Source organism: Ostrea edulis, chromosome 10 (assembly GCF_947568905.1).
Source record: "Ostrea edulis chromosome 10, xbOstEdul1.1, whole genome shotgun sequence".
In the NCBI taxonomy this organism is placed as follows: domain Eukaryota; kingdom Metazoa; phylum Mollusca; class Bivalvia; order Ostreida; family Ostreidae; genus Ostrea; species Ostrea edulis.
Window position 1 is genome coordinate 32,263,394 of NC_079173.1, and position 22,984 is coordinate 32,286,377.

The 22,984-nt window shown below is 37.7% G+C and overlaps 1 protein-coding gene across 1 annotated transcript in view; it reads right to left on the bottom strand.

Annotated features, from left to right (window-relative positions):
- LOC125665872 (integrin alpha-8-like) overlaps positions 1 to 22,984 on the bottom strand; it is a 50,739-nt gene that overhangs the window by 3,103 nt on the left and 24,652 nt on the right. Inside the window, exons 6-18 of the mRNA XM_056150981.1 lie at positions 22,243 to 22,329; positions 20,667 to 20,758; positions 20,481 to 20,543; positions 18,400 to 18,561; positions 16,244 to 16,349; positions 14,239 to 14,433; positions 13,145 to 13,351; positions 9,541 to 9,683; positions 9,085 to 9,222; positions 4,088 to 4,551; positions 1,939 to 2,095; positions 1,646 to 1,744; positions 1,415 to 1,540 (exon numbers count right to left, since the gene is read on the bottom strand). Of these exons, the coding sequence (XP_056006956.1) occupies positions 1,415 to 1,540; positions 1,646 to 1,744; positions 1,939 to 2,095; positions 4,088 to 4,551; positions 9,085 to 9,222; positions 9,541 to 9,683; positions 13,145 to 13,351; positions 14,239 to 14,433; positions 16,244 to 16,349; positions 18,400 to 18,561; positions 20,481 to 20,543; positions 20,667 to 20,758; positions 22,243 to 22,329 (2,039 nt within the window). The remainder of the gene's footprint in view (positions 1 to 1,414; positions 1,541 to 1,645; positions 1,745 to 1,938; positions 2,096 to 4,087; positions 4,552 to 9,084; positions 9,223 to 9,540; positions 9,684 to 13,144; positions 13,352 to 14,238; positions 14,434 to 16,243; positions 16,350 to 18,399; positions 18,562 to 20,480; positions 20,544 to 20,666; positions 20,759 to 22,242; positions 22,330 to 22,984) is intronic.

Genomic DNA, 22,984 nt, shown 5'->3' on the forward strand with positions numbered 1-22,984 from the left:
CACTAATATGATTAACATTACCCTGCTGTTCAGGATAAGACCAAGATCACAAGTTTATAGATCATGGTATGATATCTTACTATAAGAAATCTGAAGACTATACTCAAAATATGAAAGCTAGATCGTAAATAGTTCAGGAGATATTGAATAGGTCAACATTTTTATTAAAATTAGACCAAACTTCCAGGTCAAACACCAAACCACAACAAGGTCTTGTCATAAAGAATATATACACAAAGTATGGAAACTTTACCTGAAAATAGTTCAGGAGATATTGATTAGGTAAGGTTTTTAAGAAAATGGGCAAAGGTCAAAAGATCAAATACAATTGCATCACAACGTTTTGTCAAAATTTAAGAATCTATATACAACATCTGAAAACCCTACCTTGAATGGTTATAAAGATATTGAAGAGGTTACCTTTTGTAAAGCAGGTCAGATTCCAAGGTCAAAGGTCATAGTATGAAATGAAAGGTCTTGCCATAAGAAACCTATATAAAAATATGAAAAATCTACCTTAAATAGTTCAAGAGATTTTGAATAGGTCAGATATTTACAAAGCAGTTCCAATTTCAAGGTCAAACTTCATGAAAAATAAAATCTTCCGATAAAGAATCTATATACAAAATATGAAATCCCTTGCGTAAATAATTCAAAATATATTTTCAAAGATTTTTCCTATATATCATCATATGACACTTTGATCCCCTATTGTGGCCTCACCCTACTCCTGGGTACTATGTATTGCACGAACTTGGATTTACTCTATGTCAGGAAGCCTTCGTGTAAAGTTCCATTTTTCTGGCCCTGTTTTTTTTAAAAGATGATTTTTAAAGATTTTTCTTACATAATTGTGGCCTCACTCTACCTTTGAGGTCTATGAATTTTACAGGTGTGAATTTGCACTATATACAAGGAAGCTATCATGTAAATTTGAACTTTCCTGGCCCAGTGGTTCTCCAGAGGAAGATTTTCTCTATATATTTGTATGTAAAACTTTGATCCCCTATTGTGACCTCACCCTACGCTTGGGAGCCATGATTTTTAGCAAACTTGAATCTGCACTATGTAAAAAAGCTGCCATGTAAATTTGAAATTTCCTGGCCTGGTGGTTCTTGAGAAAAATATTTTAAATGACCTGATTTTGCATTTTCGTGATTACTTCCCCTTTGAAAGGGTCGGGACCCTTTCTTTGAACAAACTTGAATACCCTTCACCCATGGATGATTTGTACCGAGTTTGATTGAATTTGGCCTAGTTGTTCTGAAGACAATGAAAATGTGAAAAATTTATGGACAGAAGGACGAATGGACAGACGACAGGTAAAAGGTGATCAGAATAGCTCACTTGAGCTTTCAGCTGAGGGGAGCTAAAACCGTATACAGTTACTATGGTTTAAGTGATTATATATTACATCTAGAAAATTCAATATATTCGTTGTGATATTTATATGAAGGTCCACGACATCCGAACTTTTCTTCATTAGCTTTCGTAATGTACATTCTAGTACATGACAATCAACCGCTGGTTTGGAACAATTCTGGAATGGAAGAAAATAGCATATAGAATGTGATATCACTATTGTATGTTGATCTTGATGACCGGATATGGTTTATCAACAGTAAGTAGTGTTAGACTTCCTCACAATATTTAAGATGCCATCGTCATCAACTGATGGGGCTAATGGATCGGTGCTCTGTGAAGGCGCTTTTAACTTGCATATATCTTTGTTGTAGTTAATATCCTATAACACAGAGGAACAGAATATCACAACAATGAATAAAATCAACGCATAGATTGAAATGTATACATTTCATTGACAATTTAATTTTTACTAGTACTTAGTTATTGACCAAGGTGATACTTATCAATGCCTTCACATGTCAATTTATCGACAATATCAAACAAGGACAACGAAAATATGACACTTAGACGCACATTCAATAGCTTGACACCATCAACGGCCCATGGTACACTTATTTGTAGAAGTAATCCATCCACGGCACTGGGCCCGCTGTTGTACACATGGAACTTCTCTTTGTGAAGTAATGCTTTGGAGGTACTGTCGAGTTCTTTTTGGTCTTCTCTAGGTTCGCTGTAGTGATGAAAAATTGAAAATGAAATTATTGTTCAATTATTGCCTTGAATATAAACAGTCATCTTTACACGAAAACCTAACCATCTGGCAAGAAAACGACAGCTTCGGTCGCATGATAACATGACAGTAATTAGAATTAGAAAGAGATTTACAACCATTTTAGGAAAGAAGTTTACTACTATTATCAAGAGAATTTCCAGTTATAAGGATAAAATTATAATCATTATGAAGGCAAAATTAGAATCATTATCAAAGGACATTTGAGAAATTTATGGGCTCCCTAACATTCCATTCAACCCCACTTGTTAAGTACTTTATATCATGCTTCTATATTACAGGGATATAGAATGAAACTGATTTGGCTATTTATATCCCCCATTGTACTAGACTAACATTTTTCCATATACCCTGTAATGGTACTAAGCATACATTCATTCCGAAAAAAAGAAGCTATTTTCGTGTTACGTGTTTTATTTTAGAATATCTATTAGCAGAAAACAGCTGTATTTCGATATTTATTAATTTACATGACTTGTTGTTCATTGTTTGGGTTTCTCAATTATTTAATCATTTCCGAAGACAATTTGATGATATTTGTTATCCTATCACAGACGACGTTCGCGAGAATAGTGTAAAAACAAGGGTACCCCACGCCGTTTCCTGATCCAAATCAGTAGCGTGTGTGCCCACCCCTGATTTCAGTCGCTGCTCTTACTCTCCTTAACATTGACCCCATCAACGTGTTTTGTTTTTTGAGGGATAGAAATGCACTCCTGAATAAGGGCCTGTGTGAGTTTAATGACACTATATGGGAAGTGCACGCGCTTCCTAACCCTCCTGTCCAGCTGGTCCCATAAATGCTCAATTGGGGACAAATCTGGACTGTGTGGTGGCCAATCAAGAAATGTGACATTGTTTTGAGCCAGAAAGTTACGGCAAACCCTAGCAACATGGGGTCTCTCGTTGTCCTGCTGCCACGTAAGGTTATGTTGATGGATGAGAGGAAGGATGTGTCATCTCGAGACCTGATCCCGATATGTTACTCATGTGAGACTGCCATTGATAACCATGAGGTGTTTTTCTCGCCTTGAGATATCCCTGCCCATACCTCAACATGCATTCCCCCGAATCTGTCCCCTTCCGTAACGCAAGCGACATAATATCGCTCACCACGGCGTCGATAGAAACATTGTCGTCCATTTCACCTATAAAGCGTGAAGTGAGATTCGTCAGTGAACAACACACGTCTCCAATGGGCCAAACGAAACCTATTAGGTGCATGTGCAAGCAGCCACTGCATTCGATATTGGCGTCGCCTCTGCGTAAGTAGCAGATCAAAAATGGAGCGTCGTGGCCTTAAATGAAACCCCCACAACCAATTCCTAACCGTTCTTGAACACACTGGCTGACCATGAGTGCCGACAACTTGGCGTGCCGTCTCCGTTGCCGTCTGAAATAGGTTACGGAGGTGCCTCTATCTCGACGTCGCGACGGAACGCGCCGGAGTGCGTTCCTGGGAGACGGTCAACCAATTTTCCTGTGGCTCTACAATCGCTTCGAAAAGAGATGTTGTGTAGCTGACCTGAGCTGTTGCAATGTTCGATTTGCAATGATTTACCAGCACATATGGTGTAAGAGTACCCCGGATGCACGCTTTCTTGAAAAAAAAAATGCGCTGAAAGCATGCAGCGTTGAGTGGGGTGATGGTCGCCTGAATTTTAACGGAAAACAATTTCTTACTGCACGAACGTAGCTCAGTGTCAAAAATAATCAAATTTTGTCCATGTGTCTAAAAGTTATATCACAAAAACTGAATTTGCGTAAATTTTCTTTTTTCCGCTAATATATATAATATCTATCAGTGGTTTTCAATGCAATGATAAAACCATTTGTTTTTGGAATAAAACTGACTACACCCGTAAGACCTTCATGAATACATAAATAGATGGATTTTTGAAATTCATCTTGCTGAATCAAATAAATACATACCCACCCACCGTCACCACAGACCTCCTTTCTATACGAACTTGTGAAATATCGGATCTGTTCGTAATACTCTGACCGCTTGGAACATAACGAACTCCAATACGAATGTCCACAAAACCTCTTGCACCATCATATTGTGAATTTATTCTGAAATCGATACTGATATTGACAAGCTGGTGTTGGAAGAAGGGGCTTTCGGTTACATCACACAAAACAGTAGTTGGATTGCTGTCATTGCACGAAACTTGTTTTGTATCTTGAAAAATAACAAATCCTGAAAATTCTATTTCTGGTTCTTTCGATATTTCAATGACGGTGTTGACTGCCGGGTCCCCGTGGTTTCTAACAATGATACCCATTCGAAAAGTTTCATACTCCCCACTGTCATCGTTAACAAGGGATGAAATACTTCCTGCAAAGTGTGGTTGACAATGTTCCATTCTTCCACAAGTTGTCTTGAAGGTCACCTAAATGATAAACCATGAAAGCGATTAACGAGTTTTAGCAAGCGAAGCGACGCGACGAGTTCGCTCCAATGATTACACATATAAGTCACGTGATGTGCTCTTCATCAGCTGAAAAAAGATGAGTATTATCAATAATGCTTCTGGAAAAATGTCGCCGTCACTGCGGTATACTTCATTGACAATTCCGTATTTAAAACTAGTGGGTATTGCTTTTTACAAGAACAAAAAAAAAAAAAAAAAAAAAAAAAAAAAAAAACCAGATGTCTCCCCTTCAAAGTTTGATTGTCTAATAACCGGGGCAACAATAATGAGTGCAAGCGTCTTAATGTCTGCTTTCCAAGGAATGGGTCAAGGTAAAAAAAAAATTGGTACAGTACATCTTGTCTTAAATCTGCCTTCCACGTTGTAAGTTTGAAAACCTAATGTCAAAGGGTTCTCATGTTATGGTCTGGACTATACTTTGATGCAAAAGAGTGACCTTGACAATGTAAGTAGGTCAAGGTAAAAAATGTTGGTGATGTGTACAATATTGCCTTTCCATATTGCAAGTTTGCAGCCTTGATGTCAAACAAATCTTAGTTATGAAATCATTAAGTTTTTCTTAAAACATGACATTGAATGAAGAAATGGGTCAAGGTAATAAATGTTGGTACAGTACATCTTGTCTTGATGTCTGCTTTCTAAGTTGTAAGTTTGAAATCCTAATGTCAAAGGGTTCTCATGTTATAGTCTTGACTATACTTTGATGTAAAAGAGTGACCTTGAATGAAGAAATGAGTCAAGGTCAAATATTTTGGTACAGTACATTTTGTCTTAATATCTGCTTTCTAAGTTGTAAGTTTGAAATCCTAATGTCAAATAGTTCTCAGGTTACAGTCTTGATGTAAAAGAGTGACCTTGACACTGTAAGTGGATGAAGGTCAAAAATGTTTGTGGTGTGCACCCCTCTTCCATATAACCTCTCCATATTCCAAGTTTAAAGCTTTAATGTCAAACGCTTGTCAAGTCAGCTTTTGGCCTGGACTATATTTTGACATAAAAAATTGACCTTGACTTTATAAATGGGTCAAGGTTAAAAATTTTGGTGGAATACCCCCTTTCCTCATTCCCCCTTCTCATATTCTAAGTTTGAAGTCTTAATGTCAAAGCGTTCTAAAGTTATGGTCAATTCATGTTTTTCTTAATTTGACCTTGAATGAGGAAAGGGGTCAGAGTCAAAAATTTTGGTGCACTCTTCCATATCATCTCTCCATATTCCAAGTTTGAAGTTTTAATGTCAAACGGTTGTCAAGTCAGCGTTTGATCTGGACTATATTTTGACATAAAAAATTGACCTTGACTTGATCAATGGGTCAAGGTCAAAATATTTGGTGGAATTCCCCCTTTCCTCATTCCCCCTTCTCATATTCTAAGTTTGAAGTCTTAATATCAAAGAGTTCTAAAGTTATGGTCTCTTTATATTTTTCTTAATTTGACCTTGAATGAGGAAAGGTGTCAAGGTCAAAATTGTTGGTGCAGTGCACCTTGTATCTATGTCCTCTCTCCACGTTCCAAGTTTGAAATCGTAATGGCAAAGGGTTCTCAGCTATTGGCCTGGACTATATGTTGACGTAAAATATTGACCTTGACTTTATAAGTGGGTCAAGGTCAAAAGTTTTGGGGTCGGACACCCCTCCTCTATACCATCTCCTTATCTTCCAAGTTTGAAGTCTTAAAGTCAGAGGGTTCTCTAGTTAGGGCCCGGACAAAATTTGGTTGAAGAAGAAGAAAAATGACAAAAACAATATGTCTCCCCTTTGAAGTGGAGACATAATAATTAGATTGTTTAGAAAGTACCATAAACGTTTTAAATTCCAGACAAGCTTTCTCATAGCTTCAAACGTTTTGTTTTTGATTGGTTTGAGAAAAGAAGAAAAAACATTGCAGCTAATATGACGTCACAATGTAACTGTTTACATTCATCTAGTCATATTAAGAGGCGGATAAAATGTCTATAAGTCGTGTTGCAATATGTCAATGGGCTTCGCTCAACGGTCATACCATACAACATATTACGGATAAGTTAAACTCACGAATGATATAAATATAATTATTAGTATATCGAGTCGATATTCTTGTTCATGTAAGTATATTGTTTTGATGCAAGGTGAAGATAACGAACAGTGATCAATCTCATAACTCCTACAAGCAATACAAAATAGATAGTTGGGCAAACACGGACCCCTGGACAACACCAGAGGTGGGATATACTTCTTTCTTTCGGAAATCATTATATTTAACTTCATGGTGCGCGTTCAATCTTATGTTAGAGCTAGCGGAATCTTGACTATCGTGTTTGATTACCTTAACTGATAACTGACCATGCTTACTCATTTCCTATAAGAAGAATATGAAATAGTTGTCTACTAGCCCAGCAAAACGTTCTGTTGGTGTGATCATTACAGAATATAATAGAATCTTATTCAATCTGATCTGTTAAAAGTAGGTAAAGCCTGAAACACCAATAAAAGTAAAGATCACCATGAAATCGTCTGACATCTTTAACTCAAGGCTCTAAAAACAAAAGGCTTTGACACAATAAGACCCCCCCCCCCCCCCCCAATCGATCCCGATAAGTAACACAGTTCTACATTTAGTACTACACCAGTTACATTTAGTACTACATGTTACATTTAGTACTACACCTGTTATGTCTAGTGCTACACCTGGTACATTTAGTACAACACCTGGTACTATCAAATTCCTATATAAAACATTTAAACGGCCCCATGGGTCATGGTTTGAAATCCTTGATTAGTGTTTATAAGGAAAGCAGTCACATAAGGTTAATTTGACTTTACCGGTACATTGTATTTGAGCAGATCTATAAATGATTCATCGTTTTGCCATTATTTTTTTTTACCATCGATCTCCCTTCAGACGAAGGACCCTTCATTTACCCTTTGCCCAGTGACGTTCTGTCACCAGTTCTGTGGTCAGCTTGGTTGAATTAAGTGAAGTGTTTCTGAGACGGAAGTCAAAAATTAAATGAACAAGTGAATATAACGAACAGTGATCAATCCCGTAAATCCTTTAAAAGATACAAATTTGAGAGAAGGGTAAACACAGAACCCGTGACACAGCAGAGGTGAGAGCATGTGCCCAAGAGGAGTAAGCATACCCTGATGACCGGGTTCACACCCACCTTGAACCCTATACCTTGTTCAGGTAAACAGAGTAATCCGTAGCCAATTTCAGTATGTAAATAACAGCCTAACACATTAGGCAGCACATAATTACGAATTTATATCCATAAGCTGTTCAATTTGTAGTAAGGGTAGTATCCTCTCTCTCTCTCTCTCTCTCTCTCTCTCTCTCTCTCTCTGTGTGTCTCTCTCTCTCTCTCACAGGTATGCAAAAACTGATTGAGCCCTCGTTGATTAGGAGCCGAATTCTTCGGGGGGTAATTCCAGTACCTAATCTTTAGAGTGCAGACTTGTGTCCAAAAGTGATGTTTTTCATATTCCAACGTTCCGCTTCAAAGTTTTCAGATATATCATAAGAAAACCTCAATCGGGCATTGTTTTCCAATTTTCAAACATTTTTCACTGTAAAAAACAATTTTGCACTAAATACAATTTAGAAGTCAAACCATTTAGTAATTTTTCCGGAACATTACGCGCGTTTTCTTAAAATAAGAAGAGATGGACGCCGACAGAGCGTATATGCTGACAGAAACTGGCTACAGTTTTATCATTACTGGTCAGTGTGGTGGCCTGTGGTGATGGTTTGAGACTGGCTACAGTTTTATCATTACTGGTCAGTGCGGTGGCCTGTGGTGATAGTTTGAGACTGGCCACAGTTTTATCATTACTGGTCAGTGTGGTGACCTGTGGTGATAGTTTGTATTTGAAAGTTAGATCATGATAACTGTCATAGAATTTGTGAAATGCTGCCTTTAAACAAGACTGTTGAAACTCCTTTAACATCAATTCACTTATCAGTAACTTGCATCGAATCAAAATTGATCATACGCGAATCAAGATATCATGTATCAAATCAGACACCAAATACAGGTGTTGATGAAATATTGCTACATAAATATGGGACATTAAAGATGAAAAAGCTGAATTAAGACATCTCATTTGTAATCATTGATTGATTTTACATTGTTTATCATCCCGTTTGAGAATTTTTCACTCATATGGAGACGTCACCCTTTTCGATGAAGGCTGAAAAATGTAGGCCTATGCTTGGAGCAAGGAGGGATCTTTATTGTGCCACACCTACTGTGACATGGGACGTCGGTTTTTGCGGGATCGTCCGAAGGACTGCCCCATTAAGTTGTCTCTTCCGAAAAGCAAGGGGCACTGCGGACCTATTCAAACCCGGATCCCCACGGGATTGTAATAAAGTTCTGTTGTTAGTTTGCCTTTGAGTATGTGAAACGTTCATAGACCGACAACACACCATGTGGTTAAACTTCAATAAGAAACACTCATTTTTAAATCTTAAAAGCTCTCAGCTCAGGTAAACTAAAAACTGAATACGTACGTTGTTTTGATGGGAGGTCACAGATTCCTTTCTCAAAATAGGCAAGACCTCCAAATCCGACGATTTTCCACTGAGAGACAAATTGACCATAAATACTATAGGTTCGTTGATAGAGTTGAAAAAGGGTATGCCAGCCTCCTGTAAAATACATTTCAAATTGTCACTGAACAGAATATAAAACCTTTACAAGAAATTGTTGGATTTAAATCTAAATACAATAAAACACGGTTCCAGCGAACACGTTTAAAATCAATTCAGACGTATATTGAAGTGATTCAATTCACTGTAGTATTACATGCTATACACCTTATTGTGAACTTACTGAATATAACGAAACACATTTATAACGAATCAAAATTGTTCATCCCCAACACCACGCTATTTCACCACACAATGATAAGTCTCTATCTCTCTCACAAACAATGATACGTCTATATCTCTTTCATTTGTGTGTACCTCAACGTGTATTTCCAAATCCGTACATGAAGAACTGCTTTTGTTTACACGAAAATCTGTAACGTCAAGTCTGTTCTTATCCCCATCAATTAGTATACGTGGTTTCGTCATCATTGTGTCGCCCACGAGAGAAAAATTGATATCTGTTTAAAAATGATGTGAATGTCTGGTGTACAAGGGCACGAGATTTGGAAGAAAAACGAAAAAGGATTTGAACAACTTTGGCTTTATATATCTTTATTTTGATCTGTATATTAAGGTTTAGATACAGATAGCAACCACTCAGGAAATTCTTACCAATACGGAAAATTTCTATATATTCCTAAGTACAAGTATAAATCATATTATGGGGTCACCCAATACGTTTGGTTTACAACTTGAAAAGCTTTTATTAATCAAATATGTCATCACATGTAAACGTGTCGCTTCTTTTATTTTCGCCATTTTTGCAAATTTATAATTGTGTAGATTGACATCTACTTACCCATTTCAGTAAAAATAAAGATAAAGCAAATTCAGACAGTAAGGAAGTGTGTTTTTTTTTCTAATGGGTGATCTCTAGATTGAAGCTAGCAGCCACTAACCAGCAATCAACAAACCCGTAGATACTAGCCGCCACTAACCAGTAGTCAACAAGCCCGTAGATACTAGCCGCCACTAACCCTCAGTCAACAAACCCGTAGATACTAGCCGCCACTAACCCTCAGTCAACAAACCCGTAGATACTAGCCGCCACTAACCCGCAGTCAACAAGCCCATAGATACTAGCCGCCACTAACCCTCAGTCAACAAGCCTGTGGATACTAGCCGCCACTAACCCTCAGTCAACAAACCCGTAGATACTAGCCGCCACTAACCCTCAGTCAACAAGCCCGTAGATACTAGGCACCACTAACCCTCAGTCAACAAGCCCGTAGATACCAGCCGCCACTAACCAGCAATCAACAAGCCTGTAGATACTAGCCGCCACTAACCAGTAGTCAACAAGTCTGTAGATAATAGCCGCCACTAACCCTCAGTCAACAAACCCGTAGATACTAGACGCCACTAACCCTCATTCAACAAACCCGTAGATTCTAGCCGCCACTAACCAGTAGTCAACAAGTCTGTAGATACTAGCCGCCACTAACCCTCAGTCAACAAACCCATAGATACCAGCCGCCACTAATCCTCAGTCAACAAGCCTGTAGATACTAGCCGCCACTAACCCTCATTCAACAAGCCTGTAGATACCAGCCGCCACTAACCCTCAGTCAACAAACCCGTAGATACTAGCCGCCAGTAACCCTCAGTCAACAAACCCGTAGATACTAGACGCCACTAACCAGCAATCAACAAGCCTGTAGATACTAGCCGCCACTAACCAGTAGTCAACAAGTCTGTAGATACTAACCGCCACTAACCAGTAGTCAACAAGTCTGTAGATACTAGCCGCCACTAACCAGTAGTCAACAAGTCTGTAGATACTAGCCGCCACTAACCCTCAGTCAACAAACCCGTAGATACTAGCCGCCACTAACCCTCAGTCAACAAACCCGTAGATACTAGCCGCCACTAACCAGTAGTCAACAAGCCTGTAGATACTAGCCGCCACTAATCAGTAGTCAACAAGCCTGTAGATACTAGACGCCACTAACCCTCAGTCAACAAACCCGTAGATACCAGCCGCCACTAACCCTCAGTCAACAAGCCTGTAGATACTAGCCGCCACTAACCCTCAGTCAACAAACCCGTAGATACTAGCCGCCACTAACCCTCAGTCAACAAGTCTGTAGATACTAGCCGCCACTAACACTCAGTCAACAAGCCCGTAGATACTAGCCGCCACTAACCCTCAGTCAACAAACCCGTAGATACTAGCCGCCAGTAAGGAAAGCATCAGTATACTGACAATATCCAGAAGGAATACTCAGTATTCATCATTAGCAAATAATCGATCAACATCAATAATGAAATTGATCGGTTAATTAACAATTTGTTAATTTTTTCTAATTATTGAAGAACACACGAAGAAAGTATATAGGGAAGGTAGTGGTGGCAGGTCGCCATGGGCATCATTTCTTGCCTTTAGCTTTGGGTTGTAGGGGCACTATACTTTTTAAGCCTCTATAATTATTAGATATGGAATGATCGTACATTGTATGACATAAAACTGATCAAGGGGTAGATAAACATGCAGACAAACCCACTAAGAGCACCGATACTCGTTTAGTGGACATAACAAAGATTAAGTTGCTACCAACCTTCATTTTGACCCTATGAGATGTACAATTAGGAACATTCAGATGTCGTCAATTACTGTAAATTCCTAATTATACGCGAGGATTTTATTATCGCGTCGTCACTCGCGAAAGATAATTCCTTGCTTTTAATTTTCTGTAAGAAGTCTTGATTAACAGACGACACGCGAATCCATGTTCACGCGATTTAACGTTTACGTGTCATTTCGCCATATTAAGTACCCACATAAAATAAGGAATCTACAGTGCTTCATAGGCTCCCTGAAACCTTTTGAGGGTTCTATATGATAGCCTGTATTGTTTTCTATCTTTTTATCATTTTTCTGTTATTAGATCACTTGGTTAGTAATGGAAAAGCGGCCTCATCCTCACTCAATGTTAGGGCGGTAAATAATAGTCGAAGGGGTCCCCTAACTTGCGTGGATACTCGTAATTGTTTAGTGGACTCTTCAAAGATTACATTATGACCATATTCAGTGTAAAATTAGGAACAATCAGGGGAGCAAATTTTCCTTACTGTCCCTTTTCTTGTCCTATAGGATCGTCTACATTTTATTTTGAAATATTTGTGTTAATTAGTTTAATTTCATTCGATCTCCCAAAATGATAAAAATCTGAAAAGTAGTTCCATCCTCGAGAGGCCCCAGGTGTTATACTTAAGAGTCCTAAAGTGATAACAGGAAATGGTAGCCAAAGGGGTTCTCTACCTTGCCTCGATATTTGTTTTGTGGACTCTTCAAAGATTACGTTGTTATTAACCTCCAACATGACCCTATGAAATGTATAATTACATGTAAAAAAAATTCAAGTGAATGACATTGCCCACATTTGTCAATTGGATCCTTTTTCGAGTTTTGTGGGTAGTCTGTATTGTTATTAATTTCTTGATCGGTATAGTTTTATTCGAGCACGCCACATTTGATAATTTCAGAGATCTGAAAGTGGACCCAACCTTGGGAGGCCCCAGGTGATACCCCTATAGCTCCAAACTGAAGGCGGGAAATGCTAGTCAGTCCTAGGGTCTCCTGCCTCCCCTCATACTCGTTTCGAAGACCCTTCAAAGATTAAGAAGCTAAAGTCCTCTATGTTTACAATTTCAGATGCAAAATTGTGGTTTGGAAATTAAACTATTCACGCGAGCTAGAATATTTAGTTAGTCATTAATAATCACAATTAACAATGTGTTAATTAATCAATTAATCTTGATCGATTATTTTCTCATTTTAAATATTCTGAGTACTTTTAGTACTTTGATTTTTTTTCTACGGGCTAATTCTATGGGTTCAATTTGGTGATATTTGTTGCATACAGTACATGTATTAACATTTTCCAAAGAAGACACGTTTTTGAAATGAAAAACATACATGTACTTGACAAAACACCTCTTCCTGTTAGGTTAAAGCAAACTTGTATTTCCAGACACGGAAGATCATTCACTGCGGAACAGCCGAGTCCGGATGAATTTAATGGTATCGGGTTTTGTGTAAAGTGAATTGTTGGCTCAATAGATACAAGTGGTCGAGATCTTAAAACTACAGCCATTCCAGAACTGTAAGATCCAACAGCAAAATCTGTAAAATATATACGAAAATCATTAGAACATGGACAACATAATTTGAATGCAGAGCATCAAATCGGCCCCTAAAATTGTAATGCTTCTAAATTGTTTCCATGGAAACACGCCGATTGTGTTATGTCATCTTTTATTTAGAAATGTAGATAGAACAAACAATTTTAGATACTCTATTAAAACATAAATACTATCACTTGTGTGATTTTCAAAAATTATATTTGAGTGTAAGGAATATCATGTAAATACACTAATGCAATATGTAAGTTTAATGTGCATTATAGAATTATGAATTAAACACATTATTTGATGAAACAATGTATAATTGGCCGACCTTCCCTCAGAATGGAGTTCTATGTTGGATTCACTGATTGTAAAGAAACAAATTTTATAAGAAATATAAGGAATTATTAGAATGAATTAAAACCCTAACAACGATTTAATATTAATCTCAAAAATTCAGTTTTGACAGAACATTACAAAATATAATCCCCAAGAAAATTTCTGTCTTGCTTGTTTCATACCGATTGTTAAACAGTTCTTGGCAAACTAATTTTGATTAGGGATAATTCCGTTTACCTGATAAAAATATAGGACTCACGGCGGGTGTGACTGTTCAACAGGGGATGCTTACTCCTCCTAGGCACCTGAACCCACCTCTGGTATATCCAGGGGTCGGTGTTTGCCCAACTCTCTATTTTGTATTGCTTAAAGGAGTTATGAGATTGATCACCTTTCGTTACCTTCACCTTTCATTTGACAGTTATGACACAGGATTGTTTGTATAGCTTCAGACTCTCATCATATAAAATTAAATTATCAATAGTTCGTCAGTATAGATTTGATATCTAGTATTTAGAATATTGCTAATCTTCCTAAAGATCCCACCCCTGTATTCGTTGTCATCGATGTCTTCTTGCGACCGTGAGATGTAGAAACCAAAGCCCCGCAAGTCTACATGGATTGATCCTGCTAGGATTTTCTGCGAATATTGCCAGTTTTTCACACACGAAGTTGAACATCCGTTGAAGATGTAAACAGCACCCCTCATTTCATTCTCAAACGGAGCTCCAACAGCAAGGTCTAGTAATCGGAAAATAAAACCAGGTATACAAGCAAATTAGAGAAACAATATGAGGAAACGTTTTCTATATATATGTATATTCCTTTTTCAATGGTCTGGTGTACAACTTCATACTTAGTTTGCATAGCTCATCATAACAACTTTTTTGCATGCATGAACTAAATTGCAGTCACTGTAACAGAGCGCTTTAGGAAGCTGTATTTTAAACAAACACATCGATTAGATAAAGGTTTCTATAGGAATAAGACTCGCCTGTCTTATTTGCATAGAACATAGATACCACGAAGAGGGTGGTAAAAGAGTAATGCAGAATTACGAAGGCGGTAAAATTAAGACGGTGGTAGAAGGAAGAGGATGGTAGAACTAAGAAGGTGATAGAATGAAGAGGATGGTAAAATTACGAGGGTGATAGAATGAAGAGAGTTGTGAAATTACGAGGGTGGTAGAATGATAAAATCTTGAGGGTGGTAGAACGAAGGGATGGTAAAATTACGAGGTTGGTAGAATGAAGGGATGGTAAAATTACGAGGGTGGTAGAACGAAGGGATGGTAAAATTACGAGGGTGGTAGAATAAAGGTGGAGCTGAATTAAGAGAAGGTAGAATGAAGAGATGTTATAATGAGGAAGCTACACACACTTTTACACGTAACAATGAGATTATCAAGTATCGAAAAAGTATTTTTTATTGAATGGCCCGCAAGTCTACATGTGAGAAGCATTTTGGAACATTACAAAAAAGGAGCACACAACTCTGCATTACACAACAGGATAAACATAAAAGGAGCACATAACTCTGTATTACACAACAGGATAAACATAAAAGGAGCACATAACTCTGTATTACACAACAGGACAAACATAAAAGGAGCACATAACTCTGTTTTACACAACAGGATAAACATAAAAGGAGCACATAACTCTGTATTACACAACAGGACAAACATAAAAGGAGCGCATAACTCTGCATTACACAACAGGATAAACATAAAAGGAGCACATAACTCTGCATTACACAACAGGACAAACATAAAAAGCAATAGCTAGTGTACAAGCAGTATATAATAGTATGACTTCCATGATACAACTTCTTCAATAAATCAACCCCATTGCTAAAGCCCTTAGCACGCATGGTTTTCAAACGCTGTGAAATTTCCTTAAATTGATAAGATACAATATCACATTGATACTTATTTGATTTATTGAATAATGCTATACATTGATAATCATTACATTTATAGTAAAAGCCTTGACCTTCATTATTAGTACATTTATAACAAACGCCTTGACCTTCACAAGTACATGTACTAGATTTATAGCAAACACCTTAACACTGATAATCACTACATTTATATAAACCCAATTGAAATTGAAAATCGCTGCATTTCTAAGAAACTACTTCACATTAATGAGAACTACATTTATAGAAAACTATCTGACATTGATAATCACTAAATATCTAGGAAACTACTTTACTTGTAATCATCACTATGTGCATAGAAAACTGCTTGAAATTAATGATCTCTATATTTATAGAAAAATATTTGACATTGTCTAGAAAAGTGCATGAAATTAATAATTACTATAAGTTTAGAAACTGCTTGACATTGTCTAGGAAACTGCTTGATATTAATGATCCATATATTTACAGAAAACTGCTTGGAATTAATAATCACTATATTTATAGAAAACTGCATGACATCGATAAGAACTATATCTATAGAAACTCATTTGGCATTCATAAGAACTATCATATTTAAAGGATTCTACTTGAGCTTGTTGAAATATTCTTGCGTGTAGATCCGACATACCTCTGTAATTGTCGTCATTAATGTCTCCGAGCGCAGCTAGAGCTGTTCCAAATCTGCTCAAGAATACATTATCCCCAGTGATAGGAATCCCATCGTCCCTGATTATCTTCGAGTCAAAAATAAATTATTCTTGATATTAGCATATTTTCCTAAATTGCGACAAAATTAATGTTAAGCATTGAGTTCCGGCGAGTACCATGATAGGTGTAGATATCATGTAGCTCTATGGTGCCGACGTTTGACCTCCAACTGAATGATATTGGTATGATATTGAGAGGCACTCATCAGATTGGTTAGTATGATATCCCTATACCAATTCATTCCCTTGCGGTTCTTGAGAAGAGTTTTAAAAAAATATCTTATATATTCGAGTGAAAACTTTGATACAGGTATTTGGTAGTACATGAAAAGATCTGCATTAAATTCATGTATGAAAGGTGAAGATAACAAACAGTGATCAATGTCATAAGGAATATAAATTAAAGAGTTGGGTAAACACGGACCCCTGGATATACCAGAGATGCGATCAGGTACCTAGGAGGAGTAAGCATCCCCTGTCGACCGGTCACACCCGCCGTGACATTGATCAGGTATACGGAGTAATCCGTCGTCAAAATCTAAGCTCCACAAATGGCCCAACAGTCGATCTGAAACACGCGAGACAGCATTTGACCCAATGATAGGTTGTATTGGCAAACTAGATCGTTATAACGACCAAAGAATTTGCGAAATGCTGACTTTAAACGAAACTGTAGAAATCCCTGTAACATCAACTTGTTTGCCAGTAGCCTGTCTCGTTATAAAAACTGATAATACGCAGAACAAGCTCTTGCGCATCGTATCTTTTCACAAAATACATGACAATTCTCATACTGCCAATATTTGTTTAAACGAAGGAAATATTGTTAACATTTGGGCTTTCTATATTGGGTTCTCCCGAATTTACTGTATTTACTTAGAAATAATTTAATTCTTATTGTATCCTTGTTTCTGATTGGTCAAATTCCAATTGAGGAACGCAAGTTATTTTTGTATAACCTGGTGTGGTATGGGGACACACACCTTTGACAACCAGATGCCGGAACTATTTTTTTTCTCTCTCTAGATTTACATCGCAGCACTGTTTTCAGCCTTCTATGGAATAGAAAGTCAACGCGTACAATAAGATACTTCGGTTTGATACACATGTTGTTCTCTCGTTGTCAATATTAGCATCTACTTCATACTTGTACGCAAATCACTGTTGTAAAATATCTTTCTCTGTATGTATGGTCGAATAATAGATTAAAAAACAAAGAGATTATATTCAAATGAATGATTTGCCAAGTAAGCATTACCCTGTTCATTTTGAAAACATTTCTCACTCGGGAAAGGGGGGGGGTTCATTGCTTGATATGTCTGTCTTTCAACAAAGCTAACAAAAATTCATACGTCAAATTTTATCACATGACGTCAGACACATTGACATGTGGATCGCGATTTGTCACTTGCTTACATATTTTCTTGTGTCGGATTTACTATTAGCGACAACGTTGCATACAAGGGTAAGTTTTTATGTAGTAGATGTTTTCACAGAGTTAAAAGCCGCAAATTATTGCATTTTCAGATATTTGAAAATTTATTTTGGGTAGGGCAAAACAATGCAATTTCCCGTATTTTCTCAATCTGTCCGAGATGAGCGACTTCAAAGTCGATCTCTATCTCTAAAGGGCAGCGAAATACGCATTGCATGCATAGTCTACACATATTTTCTATCATAACAAACTTCATCTTCGATACAATATTTCGATAAATAGGCTAGGCTCCGTAGAACTAAGATTAAAGATGGCGACCTTCACAGGCTTCGTCGTTGTTGCCAAGTGAATCATTGCGCGGCTCAGTTGACTTGTATTTTTCCGAGTTTATATACATTTTGATAAACGAAGGTTAACATGTTTGTCTCTTGCATTGAATTATAAGGAATTACTTTAATTCTGGGGCAAATTATACGAGTATAACCTGGTTTGGGTCAGTTTACGCTTTTTTATAATCCGCTTCGCTTCGCGGATTATAAAGCGTAAACTGACCCAAACCAGGTTATACTCGTATAACTTGCCACAGAATTAAAGTCATTCCTTAATTATTTTACAGTTCCTAAATGCATAACGCAGACATACCTCGTTGCTTCCAAGGAACACGTATACTCTCCCCACGTCGACCTCAATCGAGGATTGATCAGTCAAGTTTACATACTCCAAAGGAGCCCCGACAATAATATCATCCATACCATCAGCATTAACATCGGTAACACATAGAGACTGGGCAAATCCTCCGCCTGCCTGAAGTATATATAGAAATACCTCTCACATCAGCATTAACATCAGTAACACATAGAAGCTGGAACATGCCCCCTGTGTATATCACCATTAACAATAGTAACACATAGAAACTGGGCAGAACATCCCCCGGTCTGTATCAGCATTAACACCAGTAACACAAAGAAACTGGGCAAAATTTTCCCTGTTTATATCACCATTAACATTAATAACAAATAGAAACTGGGCAGAACACCCCCTGTTTATATCACCATTAACATTAATAACAAATAGAAACTGGGCAAAACATCCCCTGTCTATATCACCATTAACATTAGTAACAAATAGAAACTGGGTAAAACAGCCCCTGTCTATATCACCATTAACATTAATAACAAATAGAAACTGGGCAAAACAGCCCCTGTCTATATCACCATTAACATTAGTAACACTTTGAAAGCAGGCAGAACACCCCCTGTTTATATCACCATTAACATTAGTAAAACATACAAACCTGGCAGAACATCCCCTGTCTGTATCACAATTAACACCAGTAACACATAGAAACTGGACAGAACATCCTCTGTATATATCACCATTAGCATCATTAACACAAAGAAACTGGGCAGACCATCCCCTGTCTGTATCACCATTAAAACCAATAACACAGAGAAACTGAGGTAAACATTTCCCTGTCTATATCACCATTAACATTAGTAACACAAACAAACTGGGCAGAACATCTCCTCTCTATATCACCATTATCATTAGTAACACAGAGAAACTGTACTAAACATCTCCCTGTCTATATCACCATTAACATTAGTAACACATAGAAACTGGGCAAAACATCCCCTGTCTATATCATCATTAACATCAGTAACACATAGAAACTGGGCAAAACATCCCCCTGTGTATATCATCATTAAAATCAGTAACAGAGAAACTGGGCAAAACATCCCCCTGCCTATATCACCATTAACATCAGTAACATTAGTAACACATAGAAACTGGCCAAAACATCCCCTGTCTATATCACCATTAACACCAGTAACACATAGAAACTGGGGGAAATCTTCCCTGTCTATATCACCATTAACATCAGTCACAAATAGAAACGGGACAAACATCTCCCTGTCTATATCACCACTAACAACAGTAACACAGAGAAACTGGACAAAGATTTCCCTGTCTATATCACCATTAACAACAGTAACACAGAGAAACTGGACAAAGATTTCCCTGTCTATATCACCACTAACAACAGTAACACAGAGAAACTGGACAAAGATCTCCCTGTCTATATCACCATTAACAACAGTAACACAGAGAAACTGGACAAAGATTTCCCTGTCTATATCACCATTAACAACAGTAACAGATAGAAACTCGGCAAAGATCTCCCTGTCTATACCATCACTAACAACAGTAACAGATAGAAACTCGGCAAAATCAATAATATACGGCCTCTTATACTAGTGTCAGTAGTACTAATGATGAACATAAAGCATTGTATACTAGTGTCAGTAGTACTAATGATGAACATAAAGCAATGTATACTAGTGTCCGTAGTACTAATGATGAACATAAAGCATTGTATACTAGTGTCAGTAGTACTAATGATGAACATAAAGCATTGTATACTAGTGTCAGTAGTACTAATGATGAACATAAAGCATTGTATACTAGTGTCAGTAGTACTAATGATGAACATAAAACATTGCATACTAGTGTCAGTAGTACTAATGATGAACATAAAGCATTGTATATTAGTGTCAGTAGTACTAATGATGAACATAAAGCATTGTATACTAGTGTCAGTAGTACTAATGATGAACATAAGGCATTGTATACTAGCGTCAGTAGTACTAATGTTGAATAGCAGGTATGGTCTCATATACTAGTGTCATCAGTACTAATGATAATATCAGGTCTTATCTCACCTGTAAACCAGGTATTTGCTTTTTGGATTGCAGCTGTGATTTTGTATTAAGAACAACCTCCACCTGTAAATGATACGATGATGCATCGTCGTTTGATTGTGGAAGAATTACAATATCCTGTGCAAATATGAATTCATGAAACAAATCATTGCATGCATATGTACGTGCTAAATGATACGCAATTACCAGTCCTATGACGCCATTTTTGTTAGCGAAGCCAGGTTTTCCGACAACGTACATTTTCGTTCCCTCAGCATCTATTGTGTCTAATGAGTAACCTTTAAAAGAATATACTAGTACAGTATATGCTGGTATTTCTCAATATTACAGGACGGGGTATTTGGGATAAACTTTTAATTCGTCAAATGGAAATAAATTTAGATCACGTGATAACATGATAACATGGGAGAGAAATTTATTTCATCCTTTTCGAATAAAATATAATGTTCTACCACAAATTCCAAAAGATTGAGAACCAAGATGTAAGGGAATTTACACTACAATGAAAACTGAGTATATGATACACATATAGATATATAAGGGTGTGTGGACAGGTGATTCTATGTATTATTCTTCATGTCTTCCTATTTCTGACATTTTTTGTCTCTCATCCCCTCTCTTCCCCATTTTCTCTCCTTTTACTCCATCTCCGCCCCCTTGTCACTCTTCCCTCTGTCCATCTCACCCGTCCTCCATCTTTCGCTCTCTCCATCCCCGCCCCTTCTCCATCCTTCTTTCTCTCCATCTCCACCCCTTGTCAACCCTTTAATATCTCCATACCCGCCCCTCGTCAACCCTTTCATATCTCCATATCCACCCCTTCTCCACCCTTCTATCTTTTTATCTCGATCCCTCGTCAACCCTTTCATATCTCAATATCCACCCCTCCTCCACCCTTCCCTCTTTCCATCTCCGCCCCTGCTCCAACCTTTCCTCTGTCTATTCCTGTCCCTCCTCCACAATTCCCTCTCTCCATTTCCACCTTTCTCCACCCCTCAATATCTCCATCTCAGCCCCTTTTCTACCCTTCCCACTCTTTATCTCCGCCTCTCGTCAACAATTCTATATCTCCATATCCGCCCCTACACCATCCTTCTATCTGTCCATATCCACCCCATCTCCACCCTTCCATCTTTCCATATCCATCCATCCTCCACCTTTTCTTCTTTCCATCTCCGCCCCTCCTCCATTCTTTCCTCTGCCCATATTCGTCCGTCTTCCACCATTCCCTCTCTCCATTTCCGCCCCTCCTCGACCCTTCCCTCTGTCCATCTCTGCCTCTCCTCCATCTTTTCATATCTCCTTCTCCATCTCTCTCTACATCTCTCCTCTGCACATTCATCTCCCTCTCCATTCCTCTTATACCATATGCTCTTTTTACTCTCCATCTTTGTTCATCATTCACCATTTTCCTCCCTCCAGTCTTCCCCAGTCCCTCTTTCATTGCCCTTTCCCCTCCATTTCTTCTATCCCTCTTCCTTTCGCCCCTCTGCTTTCCCATCTCCCTTCTTTTCTCCCTTCGTCTCCATTCCTCCTTTCGTCCTCCATCACTACCTCTTTCATCCTTTCTTCTCTCCCGCTTCCTCTCTCTCTTCCACCTTTCCTCTCTCCGCCCCATCCCTCTTCCGTTCCTTCCTATTTTCGTTCTTCTCAATCTCTCCTTCGCAAATTAAGTTTTTGTTTTTAAATAAACGTAACATCAGTTTTGACCCTTATCCATAAGTTGAGAATTTACAGTTCTCTTAAAGTTTAAAACTCTTACCGAAGTAGTACCCTCCTAGCAGACGAGAGCAGTCCCTGCCGCTGTACAGATAATTTGCGCTTGAACCGTTGAATATCGCCAATCCACCTGTGTAAAAGCATATATTCAAAGCTTATACATATAAATACCCAGTTTAACGCTAATGAAATAACTCAGTTCAAAGCTAATGAGGTAACTCTGTCCAAAGCTTATAAAATAACCCAGTCAAAAGCTTAAACAATATAACTCATTTCAAAGCTTGGAAAATAACCCTTTTTAAAGCTTGGAAAATAACTCAGTCCAAGGCTTAAAAAATAACTCATTTTAAAGCTTGTAAAATAACCCAGTCCAAAGCTTGTAAAATAACCCTGTAACAAACTTATAAAATAACCCATTCAAAGGTTTAGAAGTCAATTCATTTCAGAACTTATAAATTGATTCATTTCAAAGCTTGTAAAATAACTAATTTCAAAGCTTGTAAAATAACTAATTTCGAAGCTTGTAAAATAACTAATTTCGAAGCTTGTAAAATAACTAATTCCAAAGCCTGTAAAATGACCCAAATCAAAGCTTGTAAATGAATTCGTTTGAAAGCTTATAAAATAATTCATTTCAAAGCTTACAAAACAAGAAATGTTTATAAAACATACCGGGGTATATGCCCCAATGGTGCAACATTGAAAAGCGTTACACACGTGCATCATTTAATTGACAGTAGTGTCATGCCAATTCAAGACATTGAACAGACATACATTGTACCTTC